The following is a 13,556-nucleotide window of genomic DNA, read 5'->3' on the forward strand; positions in this document are numbered from 1 at the left end:
GAGAGAATGGAAATTGCAGGGGTGCTGATCTGTCTCCTCCAAACTCAGGGGAGGTGCCAGACAACTGGAGAATTGCAAATGTCACTCCCTGGATCAAGAAAGGTTGTAAGGATCAGCCCCAGAAATTACAGACGAGTCAGTTTAACATCAGTGGTGGGGAAGTTTCTAGAAACATTTATTCAGGAATCTAACCTCAGGCAGAGCAAAAAAGGTGACAAGTGTGAGAATGGAGGTGGTCAATGCAGGATTGAGGGTGCTGTACCTAAATGCGCGCAGTATACGGAACAAGGTAAATGAGCTTGTTGCGCACGTTGAAATTGGCCGGTACGATGTTGTGGGCATCACAGAGACGTGGCTGCAAGGCGATCAGGGCTGGAATCTAAATATCCAAGGATAGATGTCCTATCGAAAGGGGCAAAGGGGGCGGGGTTGCATTGTTGGTCAGGAATGAAGTTAAATCAATAGCAAGGAGCGATATAGGATTAGAAGGCAAAGAATCTCTGAGGGTAGAGTTCAGGAATCACAAAAGTAAAAAGACAATGATGGGGGTTGTGTACAGGCCCCCTAGCAGTAGTCAGGATGTGGGGCAGAAAGTAAATCAGGAGATAAAAAGGCAATATTATAATAATCATGGGGGACTTCAATATGCAGGTGAACTGGGAAAATCAAGTTGGTAGTGGATCCCAAGAAAAGGAATTTGTGGAATGTCTAAGATTGTTTTTTGGAGCAGCTTGTGACAGAGCCTACTAGGGAACAGGCAATTTTGATTTGGCGATGTACAATGAGGCAGATTTGATAAGGGATCTTAAAGTGAAGGAATCCTTAGGGAGCAGTGACCACTATATGATAGAATTTATCCTGCAGTTTGAGAGGGAGAAGGCTGCAATCACGGTAGCATAGTGGTTACATAAATGCTTCACAGCTCCAGGGTCCCAGGTTCGAATCCCGGCTTGGGTCACTGTCTGTGTGGAGTCTGCACGTTCTCCCCGTGTGTGCATGGGTTGCCTCCGGGTGCTCCGGTTTCCTCCCACAGTCCAAAGATGAGCAGGTTAGGTGAATTGGCCAGGATAAATTGCCCTCAGGGTCCAAATTGCCCTTAGTGTTGGGTGGGTTACTGGGTTATGGGGAGAGGGTGGAGGTATGGGCTTGGATAGGGAGCTCTTTCCAAGAGCCGGTGCAGACTCAATGGGCCAAATGGCCTCCTTCTGCACTGTAAATTCTATGAAATCTATGAAATCAGATGTAACGGTATTACAATTAAATTAGGGTAACTACAAAGACATGAGGGAGGAGCTGGCCAGAGTTGATTGGAAAAGGAGCCTAGCAGGGAAGAGAGTGGAACAGCAATGTCAGGAGTTTTTGCACAACAGAAGTTCATCCCAAGGAGGAGGAAACATGCTAGGGGGAGGATAAGGCATCCATGGCTGATAAGTGATGTCAAGGACAGCATAAAAGCAAAAGAAAAATCATACAAAGTGGCGAGGATTAGTGGGAAGTCAGAGGATTGGGAAACCTTTAAAAGCGAGCAGAGGACAATTAAAAAAGCAACAAGGGGGGGAGAAGATGAAATATGAGTGTAAGCTAGCTAGTTATATAAAAGAAGAAAGGAAAATAGGAAGAGTTTTTCTTGATAAACAAAAGGTAAGAGAGAGGCAAAATAGACATTGGACCACTGGAAAATGTGGCTCGAGAAGTAATAATAGATATAATTAAGTAATAATTAGTAATAATGGAACCTACGAGGGAACAAGCGGTCCTAGATCTTGTCCTGTGTAATGAGACAGGATTGATTCATGATCTCATAGTTAGGGATCCTCTCGGAAAGAGCGATCACAATATGGTGGAATTTAAAATACAGATGGAGGGTGAGAAAGTAAATCAAATACTAGTGTTTTGTGTTTAAACAAAGGAGATTACAATGGGATGTGAGAAGAACTAGCTAAGGTAGACTGGGAGCAAAGACTTTATGGTGGAACAGTTGAGGAACAGTGGAGAACCTTCCAAGCGATTTTTCACAGTGCTCAGCAAAGGTTTATACCAACAAAAAGGAAGGACGGAAGAAAGAGGGAAAATCGACCGTGGATATCTAAGGAAATAAGGGAGAGTATCAAATTGAAGGAAAAAGCATATAAAGTGGCAAATATTGGTGGGAGACTAGAGGACTGGGAAATCTTTAGGGGGCAACAGAAAGCTACTAAAAAAGCTATAAAGAAGAGTAAGATAGAGTATGAGAGTAAACTTGCTCAGAATATAAAAACAGACAGTAAAAGTTTTTACAAATATATAAAACAAAAAAGAGTGGCTAAGGTAAATATTGGTCCTTTAGAGGATGAGAAGGGAGTTTTAATAATGGGAAATGAGGGAAATGGCTGAGGAACTGAACAGGTTTTTTGGGTCAGTCTTCACAGTGGAAGACACAAATAACATGCCAGCGACTGATAGAAATGAGGCTATGACAGGTGAGGACAATGAGAGGATTGTTATCACTAAGGAGGTAGTGATGGGCAAGCTAATGGGGCTAAAGGTAGACAAGTCTCCTGGCCCTGATGGAATGCATCCCAGAGTGCTAAAAGAGATGGCTAGGGAAATTGCAGATGCACTAATGATGATTTACCAAAATTCACTAGACTCTGGGGTGGTCCCGGTGGATTGGAAATGAGCAAACGTGACACCACTGTTTAAAAAAGGAGGTAGGCAGAGAGCAGGAAATTATAGGCCAGTGAGCTTAACTTCGGTAGTAGGGAAGATGCTGGAATCTATCATCAAGGAAGAAATAGCGAGGCATCTGGATAGAAATTGTCCCATTGGGCAGACGCAGCATGGCTTCACAAAGGGCAGGTTGTGCCTAACTAATTTAGTGGAATTTTTTGAGGACATTACCAGTGCAGTAGATAACGGGGAGCCAATGGATGTGGTATATCTGGATTTCCAGAAAGCCTTTGACAAGGTGCCACACAAAAGGTTGCTGCATAAGATAAAGATGCATGGCATTAAGGGTCAAGTAGTAGCATGGATAGAGGATTGGTTAATTAATAGAAAGAAAAGAGTGGGGATTAATGGGTGTTTCCCTGGTTGGCAATCAGTAGCTAGTGGTGTCCCTAAGGGATCCGTGTTGGGCCCACAATTGTTCACAATTTACATAGATGATTTGGAGTTGGGGACCAAGGGCAATGTGTCCAAGTTTGCAGATGACACTAAGATGAGTGGTAAAGCAAAAAATGCAGAGGATACTGGAACTCTGCAGATGGATTTGGATAGGTTAAGTGAATGGACTAGGGTCTGGCAGATGGAATACAATGTTGACAAATGTGAGGTTATCCATTTTGGTAGGAATAACAGCAAACGGGATTATTACTTAAACGATAAAATATTAAAGCATGCCGCTGTGCAGAGAGACCTGGGTGTGCTAGTGCATGAATCACAGAAAGTTGGTTTACAGGTGCAACAGGTGATTAAGAAGGCAAATGGAATTTAGTCCTTCATTGCTAGAGGGATGGAGTTTAAGACTAGGGAAGTTATGTTGCAATTGTATAAGGTGTTAGTGAGGCCACACCTGGAGTATTGTGTTCAGTTTTGGTCTCCTTACTTGAGAAAGGACATACTGGCACTGGAGGGTGTGCAGAGGAGATTCACTAGATTAATTCCAGAGCTGAAGGGGTTGGATTATGAGGAGAGGTTGAGTAGACTGGGACTGTACTCGTTGGAATTTAGAAGGATGAGGGGGGATGTTATAGAAACATTTAAAATTATGAAGGGAATAGATAGGATAGATAGGATAGTGGCAGCAGGGTAGCATGGTGGTTAGCATAAATGCTTCACAGCTCCAGGGTCTCAGGTTCGATTCTCGGCTGGGTCACTGTCTGTGTGGAGTCTGCACGTCCTCCCCCTGTGTGCGTGGGTTTCCTCCGGGTGCTCCGGTTTCCTCCCACAGTCCAAAGATGTGCGGGTTAGGTGGATTGGCCATGCTAAATTGCCCGTAGTGTCCTAATAAAAGTAAGGTTAAGGGGGGGGCTGTTGGGTTACGGGTATAGGGTGGATACGTGGGTTTGAGTAGGGTGATCATGGCTCGGCACAACATTGAGGGCCGAAGGGCCTGTTCTGTGCTGTACTGTTCTAAGTTCTAAGTTCTAAGATGCGGGCAGGTTGTTTCCACTGGCGGGTGAAAGCAGAACTAGGGGACATAGCCTCAAAATAAGGGGAAGTAGATTTAGGACTGAGTTTAGGAGGAACTTCTTCACCCAAAGGGTTGTGAATCTATGGAATGTCTTGCCCAGTGAAGCAGTTGAGGCACCTTCATTAAATGTTTTTAAGGTAAAGATAGATAATTTTTTGAAGAATAAAGGGATTAAGGGTTATGGTGTTCGAGTCGGAAAATGGAGCTGAGTCCACAAAAGATCAGCCATGATCTCACTGAATGGCGGAGCAGGCTCGAGGGGCCAGATAGAACATAGAACATTACAGCGCAGTACGGGCCCTTCGGCCCTCGATGTTGCGCCGACCTGTGAAACCATCTGAAGCCTATCTGACCTACACTATTCCATTTTCATCCATTTGTCTATCCAGTGACCACTTAAATGCCCTTAAAGTTGGCGAGTCTACTACTGTTGCAGGCAGGGCGTTCCACACCCCTACTACTCTCCGAGTAAAGAAACTGCCTCTGACATCTGTCCTATATCTACCACCCCTCAATTTAAAGCTATGTCCCCTCGTGTTGGTCATCACCATCCGAGGAAAAAGACTCTCACTGTCCACCCTATCTAACCCTCTGACTATCTTATATGTCTCTATTAAGTCACCTCTCAGCCTTCTCTCTAACGAAAACAACCTCAAGTCCCTGAGCCTTTCCTCGTAAGACCTTCCCTCCATACCAGGCCTACTCCTGCTCCTAGTTCTTATGTAACAAAGAAATGGCAGACAAACTGAATATTTACTTTGCATCAGTCTTCACGGTGGAAGACACCAGTGGGATGCCAGAGCTCCAGGAGAATCAGGGGGCAGAGGTGAGTTCAGTGGGTCAAAAGGTTCTGGGGAAATTGAAAGGTCTGAAGATGGATAAATTCCCTGGACCGGATGGACTATTCCCCAGGGTTCTAAAAGAGATAGCTCAGGAGGTTGTTGAGGCATCGGTGGTGGTCTTTTAGGAATCACTGGAGGCAGGGAGGGTCTCAGAGGACTGGAAAGTGGCTAATGTAACACCGCTGTTTAAGAAGGGAGGGAGGCAGAAGATGGGAAATTATAGGCCGGTTAGCCTGACTTCGGTCATTGGTAAGATTTTGGAGTCCATTATTGAAGATGAGATTGCAGAGTACTTGGTAGAGCATGATAAAATAGGACTGAGTCAGCACGGCTTCGTCAAGGGGAGGTCATGCCTGACAAATCTCTTAGAGTTATTTGAGGAGGTAACAAGGAAGTTAGACAAAGGAGAACCAGTGGACATGATTTATTTAGACTTCCAGAAGGCCTTTGGCAAGGTGCCGCATAGGAACTGTTAAATACGTTCAGGGCGACAAAACCGGTTTGCTGTGGTCACAACCAAGGTGCAGGCAGAGAGATGGGTGACCACCAGAAGGGGCAGGCAGTCAGTGCAGGAATCCCCTGTGGTTGTCCCCCTCTCGAACAGGTATACCACTTTGGATACTGTCGGGGGGGATAGCCTATCAGGGGAAAAAAGCAGCAGCCAGAGCAGTGACACCACGGCTGGCTCTGATGGTACATATTGGTACTGACGACATAGGCAGGAAGGGGCATGAGGTCCTGCAGCAGGAGTTCAGGGAGCTAGGCAGAAAGATAAAAGACAGGAAACTCTAGGGTTGTAATCTCGGGATTACTCCCTGTGCCACGTGCCAGTGAGGATAGGAATAGGAAGATAGGGCAGCTAAACACGTGGCTAAACAGCTGGTGTAGGTGGGAGGGTTTCAGTTATCTGGACCACTGGCAGCTCTTCCGGGGCAGGTGTGACCTGTATAAGAACGACGGGTTGCATCTAAACTGGAGAGGCATAAATATCCTGGCCGCGAGGTTTGCTAGTGTCACACGGGAGGGTTTAAACTAATATGGCGGGGGGTAGGTACCAGAGTAATAGGTCAGAAGGTGAAAGCATTGAGGGAGAACTAGGGAATAGGGCCGGTATGGCTCTGAGGCAGAGCAGACAGGGAGATGTTGCTGAAAACAGCGGGTCTGGTGGCCTGAAGTGCATACGTTTTAATGCAAGATGTATAACAGATAAGGCAGATGAACTTAGGGCTTGGATTAGTACTTGGAACTATGATGTTGTTACCATTACAGAGACCTGGTTGAGGGAAGGACAGGATTGGCAGCTAAACGTTCCAGGATTCAGATGTTTCAGGCGGGATAGAGGGGGAGGTGAAAGGGGTGGAGGAGTTGCGCTACTGGTTCAGGAGAATATCACAGCTGTACTACGGGAGGACACCTCAGAGGGCAGTGAGGCTATATGGGTAGAGATCAGGAATAAAAAGGGTGCAGTCACAATATTGGGGGTTTACTACAGGCCTCCCATCCGCCAGCAGGAGATAGAGGAGCAGATAGATAGACAGATTTTGGAAAGGAGTAAAAACAACAGGGTTGTTGTGATGGGAGACTTCAACTTCCCCAATATTGACTGGGACTCACTTAGTGCTAGGGGCTTAGACGGGGCACAGTTTGTAAGCAGCATCCAGGAGGGCTTCTTAAAACAATATGTAGACAGTCCAAATAGGGAAGGGGCTGTCTGGACCTGGTATTGGGGAATGAGCCCGACCAGGTGGTAGAAGTTTCAGTAGGGGAGCATTTCGGGAACAGTAACCACAATTCAGTAAGTTTTAAAGTGCAGGTGGACAAGGATAAGAGTGGTCCGAGGGTGAATGTGCTAAATTGGGGGAAGGCTAATTATAACAATATTAGACGGGAACTGAAGAACCTAGATTGGGGGCGAATTTTTAAGGGTCAATCAACATCTATCATGTGGGAGGCTTTCAAATGTCAGTTGATAAGAATTCAGGACCGGCATGTGCCTCTGAGGGAGGATAAATACGGCAAATTTCGGGAACCTTGGATGACGAGACATATTGTAGGTCTCGTCAAAAAGAAAAAGGAGACATTTGTCAGGACTAGAAGGCTGGGAACAGAAAAAGCCTGTGTGGAATATAAGAAAAGTTGGAAGGAACTTAAGCAAGGAGTCAGGAGGGCTAAAAGGGGTCACGAAAAGTCATTGGCAAATAGGGCTAAGGAAAATCCCAAGGCTTTTTACACGTACATAAAAAGCAAGAGGGTAGTCAGGGGAAGGGTTGGCCCACTGAAGGACAGGGGAGGGAATCTATGTGTGAAGCCAGAAGAAATGGGCGAGGTACTAAATGAATACTTTGCATCAGTATTCACCAAAGAGAAGTTGATGGGCACAATGGAAATGTCGAACATGTTCAAGGAACAGCTACTGCGTATCCTTGATAAGTATGTACCTGTCAGACAGGGAGGAAGTGGTCGAGCGAGGGAACCGTGGTTTACTAAAGCAGTTGAAACACTTGTCAAGAGGAAGAAGGAGGCTTATGTAAAGATGAGACGTGAAGGGTCAGTTAGGACGCTCGAGAGTTACAAGTTAGCTAGGAAGGATCTAAAGCGAGAGCTAAGAAGAGCCAGGAGGGGACATGAGAAATCTTTGGCAGGTAGGATCAGGGATAACCCTAAAGCTTTCTATAGATATGTCAGGAATAAAAGAATGACTAGGGTAAGAGTAGGGCCAGTCAAGGACAGTAGTGGGAAGTTGTGCGTGGAGTCCGAGGAGATAGGAGAGGTGCTAAATGAATATTTTTCATCTAATGGTAAGATTCTTGGTAGTGTGGACGAGCAGAGAGATCTCGGTGTCCATGTCCATAGATCCCTGAAAGTTGCCACCCAGGTTGAGAAGGTTGTTAAGAAGGCGTACGGTGTGTTAGCTTTTATTGGTAGAGGGATTAAGTTTCTGAGCCATGAGATCATGTTGCAGTTGTACAAAACTCTGGTGCGGCCGCATTTGGAGTATTGCATGCAGTTCTGGTCGCCACATTATAGGAAGGATGTGGAAGCATTGGAAAGGGTGTAGGGGAGATTTACCAGGATGTTGCCTGGTATGGAGGGAAGATCTTATGAGGAAAGGCTGAGGGACTTAAGGCTGTTTTCGTTCGAGAGAAGGATAAGAGGAGACTTAATTGAGGCATACAAGATGATCAGAGGATTATATAGGGTGGACAGTGAGGGCCTTTTTCCTCGGATGGTGATGTCTAGCACGAGGGGACATAGCTTTAAATTGAGGGGAGATAGGTATAGGGCAGATATCAGAGGTAGGTTCTTTACTCAGAGAGTAGTAAGGATGTGGAATGCCCTGCCTGCAACAGTAGTGGACTCGCCAACACTAAGGGCATTTAAATGGTCATTGGATAGGTATATGGACGATAAGGGAATAGTGTAGATGGGCTTTAGAGGGGTTTCACAGGACGGCGCAACAACGAGGGCCGAAGGGCCTGTACTGCGCTGTAATGTTCTATGTTCTAATTGGTGGATGTTGAGTTGGGAGAAGGGTGTGTAGATAGCCTGGGTCACATTGAGATCCAAAAAGACGAGGTGTTGGGCGTCTTGAAAAATATTAAGGTGGATAAGTCTCCAAGGCCTGATGGGACCTACCATAGAATACTGAAGGAGGGAAGAGAGGAAATTGCTGAGGCATTGACAGAAATCTTTGTATCCTCACTGCCTTCAGGTGATGTCCCGGAGGACTGGAGAATAGCCAATGTTGTTCCTTTGTTTAAGAAGGGTAGCAAGGATAATCCAGGGAACTACAGGCCGGTGAGCCTTATGTCAGTGGACAGTGGGCTAAATAGCTGGCTTGTAATGCAGAACAAGACCAGCAGCGCGGGTTCAATTCCTGTTCCAGCCTCCCCGAACAGGCGCTGGAATGTGGCAACTAGAGACTTTTCACAGTAACTTCATTGAAGCCTACTCGTGACAATAAGCAATTATTATTATTATTTAATGGAGTGGGAGGGGGCCCCGATAGGGCAGGTGAAGAGAAAATGGGAAGAAGAGCTGGGTGGGGAGTTCGAGGCCGGGTTATGGGAGGAGGCTCTGAGAAGAGTTAATGCATCGTCGTCGTGCGCCAGGCTCAGCATGATACAGTTTGAGGTGGTCCACAGGGCATACATGACTGTGGCCCGGATAAGTAGGTTCTTTCAGGAGGTGAAGGATAGGTGTGGGCACTGTGCGGGGGGGGGGGGTCCTGCCAACCATGTCCATGTTGGCTGGGGTTTGTGCCCAGGGGGTTTGTTGGTTATATTGTTTTGTTCTTGTTGAAATTTAATGTTTAAAATTGTTCAAATTCTAAATGCCTCAATAAAATATCTTCTAAAAAAATAAGTTCAGAGCTCATGGCGTTCAGGGTCAGATCCTGCCATGGATAGAGGATTGGCTGACTGGCAGAATGCAGAGAGTGGGGATAAAGGGGTCTTTTTCAGGATGGCAGTCGGTGACAAGCGGTGTACCTCAGGGGTCGGTGCTGGGTCCACAACTTTTCACAATATACATTAATTATCGAGAAGAAGGAACTGCAGGCATTGTTGCTTTTTGGAGATGATACAAAAATGGCAGGATTCAGGTACCATGGGGCGGGATTCTCCAACCCCCCCCGCCGAGTCGTAGAATCGCCAGGGGGCAGCGTGAATCCCGCCCCTGCCGGCCGCTGAATTCTCCGGCACTGGAGATTCGGCGGAGGCAGGAATCGCGCCGCGGCAGTCAGCGGGGCCCCCCCCCTCGACAAGTCTCCGGACCGCGATGGGCCCAACGCCCCCTGGTTCTATGCCAGCCCTGCCAGAGTAAAATGAACTAGGTCCCTTATCGGCGGGACCTGGCGGCACGGGCACGGGTCCTGGGGGGGGATCTGGCCCCGGGGGGGGTGCCCCCACGGGGCCTGCCCCGCAATCAGGGCCGACCGATCTGCGGGTGGGCCTGTGCCGTGGGGGCACTCTTTTCCTACGTGCCAACCGTGAGCCTCCGCCATGGCACACGAGTAGGTGACACCCCCCCCCCCCCCCGGCGCATGCACGAGGATGAAGGAGCTGTGCTCTGAAAGATAGTGTTTGAAACAAACCTGTTGGACTTTAACCTGGTGTTGTAAGATTTCTTACTGTGCCCACCCCAGTCCAACGCCAGCATCTCCACATCATTCATTCCAGGGATCATTCTTATGAACCTCCTCTGGACCCATTCCAAGGCCAGCACATCCTTCCTTAGATATGGGGCCCAAAACTACTCACAATACTCCAAATGGGGTCTGACCACCACCTTACACAGCTTCAGAAGTACATCACTGGTCTTGTATTCTAGCCCACTCGACATGAATGCCAACATTTTGTCTTCCTCACTGCCGACTGAAGCTGTACGTTAACCTTAAGAGAATTGTGAACAAGGACTCCCAAGTCCCTTTGTGCCTCTGATTTCCTCAGACTTTCCCCATTTAGAAAATAGTCTATGCCTCCATTCCTCCTTCCAAAGTGCATAACCTCACACTATTCCACATTGTATTTCATCTGCCACTTCTTTGCCCACTGTCCTAGCCTGTACAAGTCATTTTGCAGCCCGCCTACTTCCTCAATACTACCTGTCTCTCTACAGATCTTTATCCACATCTTCTGATTCTAAGAATCATAAAATTCTGCAAAAACTCAACAACATCTGTGGAAAGAGAAACAAAGTCAACATTTTGAGACCATATGACTGCTTCAAAGCAGAAGAGAGAGAGAAATGGGATAGTTTTATGCTGTTGGAAGTGGATGAAGTGAAATAGTCGGTCAGTGATACATTGGAGATCAAGAGACAATGATGTCATGGATGCAAGATAAAATGAGTGATAATAGTGGCATTAAAGACTAAAGGAGGTGCTAATAGTAGCATAAAGGTCAACCCAGCTTGAAAGCAAGATAGCAGTATGTATTATTGGCAGGACACGGGTCAGCACTTTCTAAAACCAAAACACAAGAATATGATGCAGACTGGCGCTGGAGGGTGGGTCCCAAAATGGAGAAGAGTTCTTAGTCTGAAATTCAACTTAATGTTAAGTCCATAAGACTGCATGGTACCCAATCGCAAGACAAGGTGCTATTGTTCCAGTTTACATTGGGCTTCACTGGACAATTAGGCGGAGGACGGAAAGGGAGCAAGATACCGAATTGAAATGGCAACAACTGGAAGGTTGGGTTATGTTTGCAGAGCGAGCAAAGCAGTTCCATAAAGCAGTCACCAATCTGCATTTAGTCTCCCCAATCTATAGCCAACAACATGGTGGGCAGCAAAAACAGTGGACTAAATTGAAGGAAATATAAATAAATCACTGCTTCATCTGGAAGGAGTGTTTGAGGCCTTGGACAGTGAGGACCGAGAAGGTGCAGGAACAAGAGTTAGACTGCTGCAATTCCATGGAAAAATTCCATGGGAAGGGTGCTGTGTTGGGAGTGATGGAGAAGTGGACCAGGATGCCATGGAGGGAACAGTTCCTATGGAATGCTGACAGGGACGTGAGGAGGAGATAAGCATCATGCTGGAGTTGGAGTCGGACTCGGAGATAGGAGTGGTACCCACAGATTTCCTCGAGGGTCAGTAGCTACTCCATGCTTCATTAGGGAAAGGCAGAGAATTATTCATCAACTCCTGCATCAAACGTACATTAAAAAATCCCTTTTTGTTTCAAATAGCCATTTCAAATAACCTACCCAAAAAAACAGGGATTTTTTGCGGGTCCACTAAATCCAATAGCTTCACAGTTTTGCCCATCCACAGAGTTCGCAAGGGAATCTACAATAACATTTGGATTCAGATTATCATTCAGTAACCAGCATGCTATTTTTCTCACACGGCTACATTTATCTGATTTTACCTCCCAACCATTATATTTTTCTTCTTCCATTTCATTTTCCGAAACCTCTGGCAAAGTGAACCAACTCTCAGTTTCCAGAAAGGCTGTTGTTTAGCTCGCTAGAGTACAGCTAGAATCCATCAGCTCCAATAAAGCATCAAAATTGAGAATTTGTGTGAGGAAGGAGCAGAAAATGCAATATGACTGGTTCACTGAATAGAACAAAGAACAAAGAAAAGTACAGCACAGGAACAGGCCCTTCGGCCCTCCAAGCCTGCGCCGACCATGCTGCCCATCTAAACTGCAATCTTCTACACTTCTGGGGTCCGTATCCCTCGATTCCCGTCCTACACATGAAGGGAATAGATAGGATAGATGCGGGCAGGTTGTTTACACTGGCGGGTGACAGCAGAACTAGGGGGCATAGCCTCAAAATAAGGGGAAGTAGATTTAGAACTGAGTTTAGGAGGAACTTCTTCACCCAAAGGGTTGTGAATCTATGGAATTCCTTGCCCAGTGAAGCAGTTGAGGATCCTTCATTACATGTTTTTAAGGTAAAGATAGATAGTTTTTTGAAGAATAAAGGGATTAAGGGTTATGGTGTTCGGGCCGGAAAGTGGAGCTGAGTCCACAAAAGATCAGCCATGATCTCATTGAATGGCGGAGCAGGCTCGAGGGGCCAGATGGCCTACTCCTGCTCCTAGTTCTTATGTTCTTATGTGTCAAGATTCCCATTTAAATGTCACTATCGTCCCTGCTTCCACCACCTCCTCCAGCGGCGAGTTCCAGGCACCCACTACCCTCTGTGTAAAACACTTGCCAGGTACATCTCCTCTAAACCTTGCCCCTCGCACCTTAAACCTATGCCCCTAGTAATTGACCCCTCTATCCTGGGGAAAAACCTCTGACTATCCACTCTGTCTATGCCCCTCATAATTTTGTAGACCTCTATCAGGTCGCCCCTCAACCTCCTTCGTTCCAGTGAAAACAAACCGAGTTTATTCAATCTCTCATCATAGTTAATCCCTCCATACCAGGCAACATCCTGGTAAATCTCTTCTGCACCCTCTCTAAAGCCTCCACATCCTTCTGGCAGTGTAGCGACCAGAATTGAACAATATACTCCAAGTGTGGCCTAACTAAGGTTCTATACAGCTGCAACATGACTTGCCAATTCTTATACTCAATGCCCCGGCCAATGAAGGCAAGCCGTATGCCTTCTTGACTACCTTCTCCACCTGTGTTGACCCTTTCAATGACCTATGGACTGTACACCTAGATCTTTCTGACTTTCAATACTCTTGATGGTGTGCAAGGTCGGCTTTAGATTTTTGATCTACAAAAGAGTTAAAGATTCTGGGTATAGACGGGCTGAGGCCAAAACAGGCTCGAGGGGCCAAATTATCAACTCCCATCAACTCTGGCACGGACTGTTTGCAAGGCTATAGTCATAGAGATCTACAAAGGCCCTTCAGCCCATCTCATCTGCTCCAGTCTAAAACAACCACACAGGTGTTGTAATCCCATTTTCCAGCACTTGGCCCAGAGCCGTGTCTGCCCTGGGATTGCAATTGCATATCTAAATACTTCGTAAATGTTCTGAGGGTCTCTGCCTCCAACCCCCTTTCAGGCAGCGAGTTGCAGACTCCCACCACCCTCTGGGGGAAAAGGTTGTTCCTCCCCT

The 13,556-nt window shown here is 46.6% G+C and overlaps 1 protein-coding gene across 3 annotated transcripts in view; it reads right to left on the reverse strand.

Annotated features, from left to right (window-relative positions):
• mtfmt (mitochondrial methionyl-tRNA formyltransferase) overlaps positions 1-13,556 on the reverse strand; it is a 90,242-nt gene that overhangs the window by 14,893 nt on the left and 61,793 nt on the right. For all 3 annotated transcript variants that reach the window (XM_038813649.1, XM_038813650.1, XM_038813651.1), the window contains exon 7: positions 11,730-11,811. In XM_038813649.1, coding sequence (XP_038669577.1) covers positions 11,730-11,811 — 82 coding nt within the window. The remainder of the gene's footprint in view (positions 1-11,729; positions 11,812-13,556) is intronic.

Source organism: Scyliorhinus canicula, chromosome 12, assembly GCF_902713615.1.
Source record: "Scyliorhinus canicula chromosome 12, sScyCan1.1, whole genome shotgun sequence".
Lineage (NCBI taxonomy): Eukaryota > Metazoa > Chordata > Chondrichthyes > Carcharhiniformes > Scyliorhinidae > Scyliorhinus > Scyliorhinus canicula.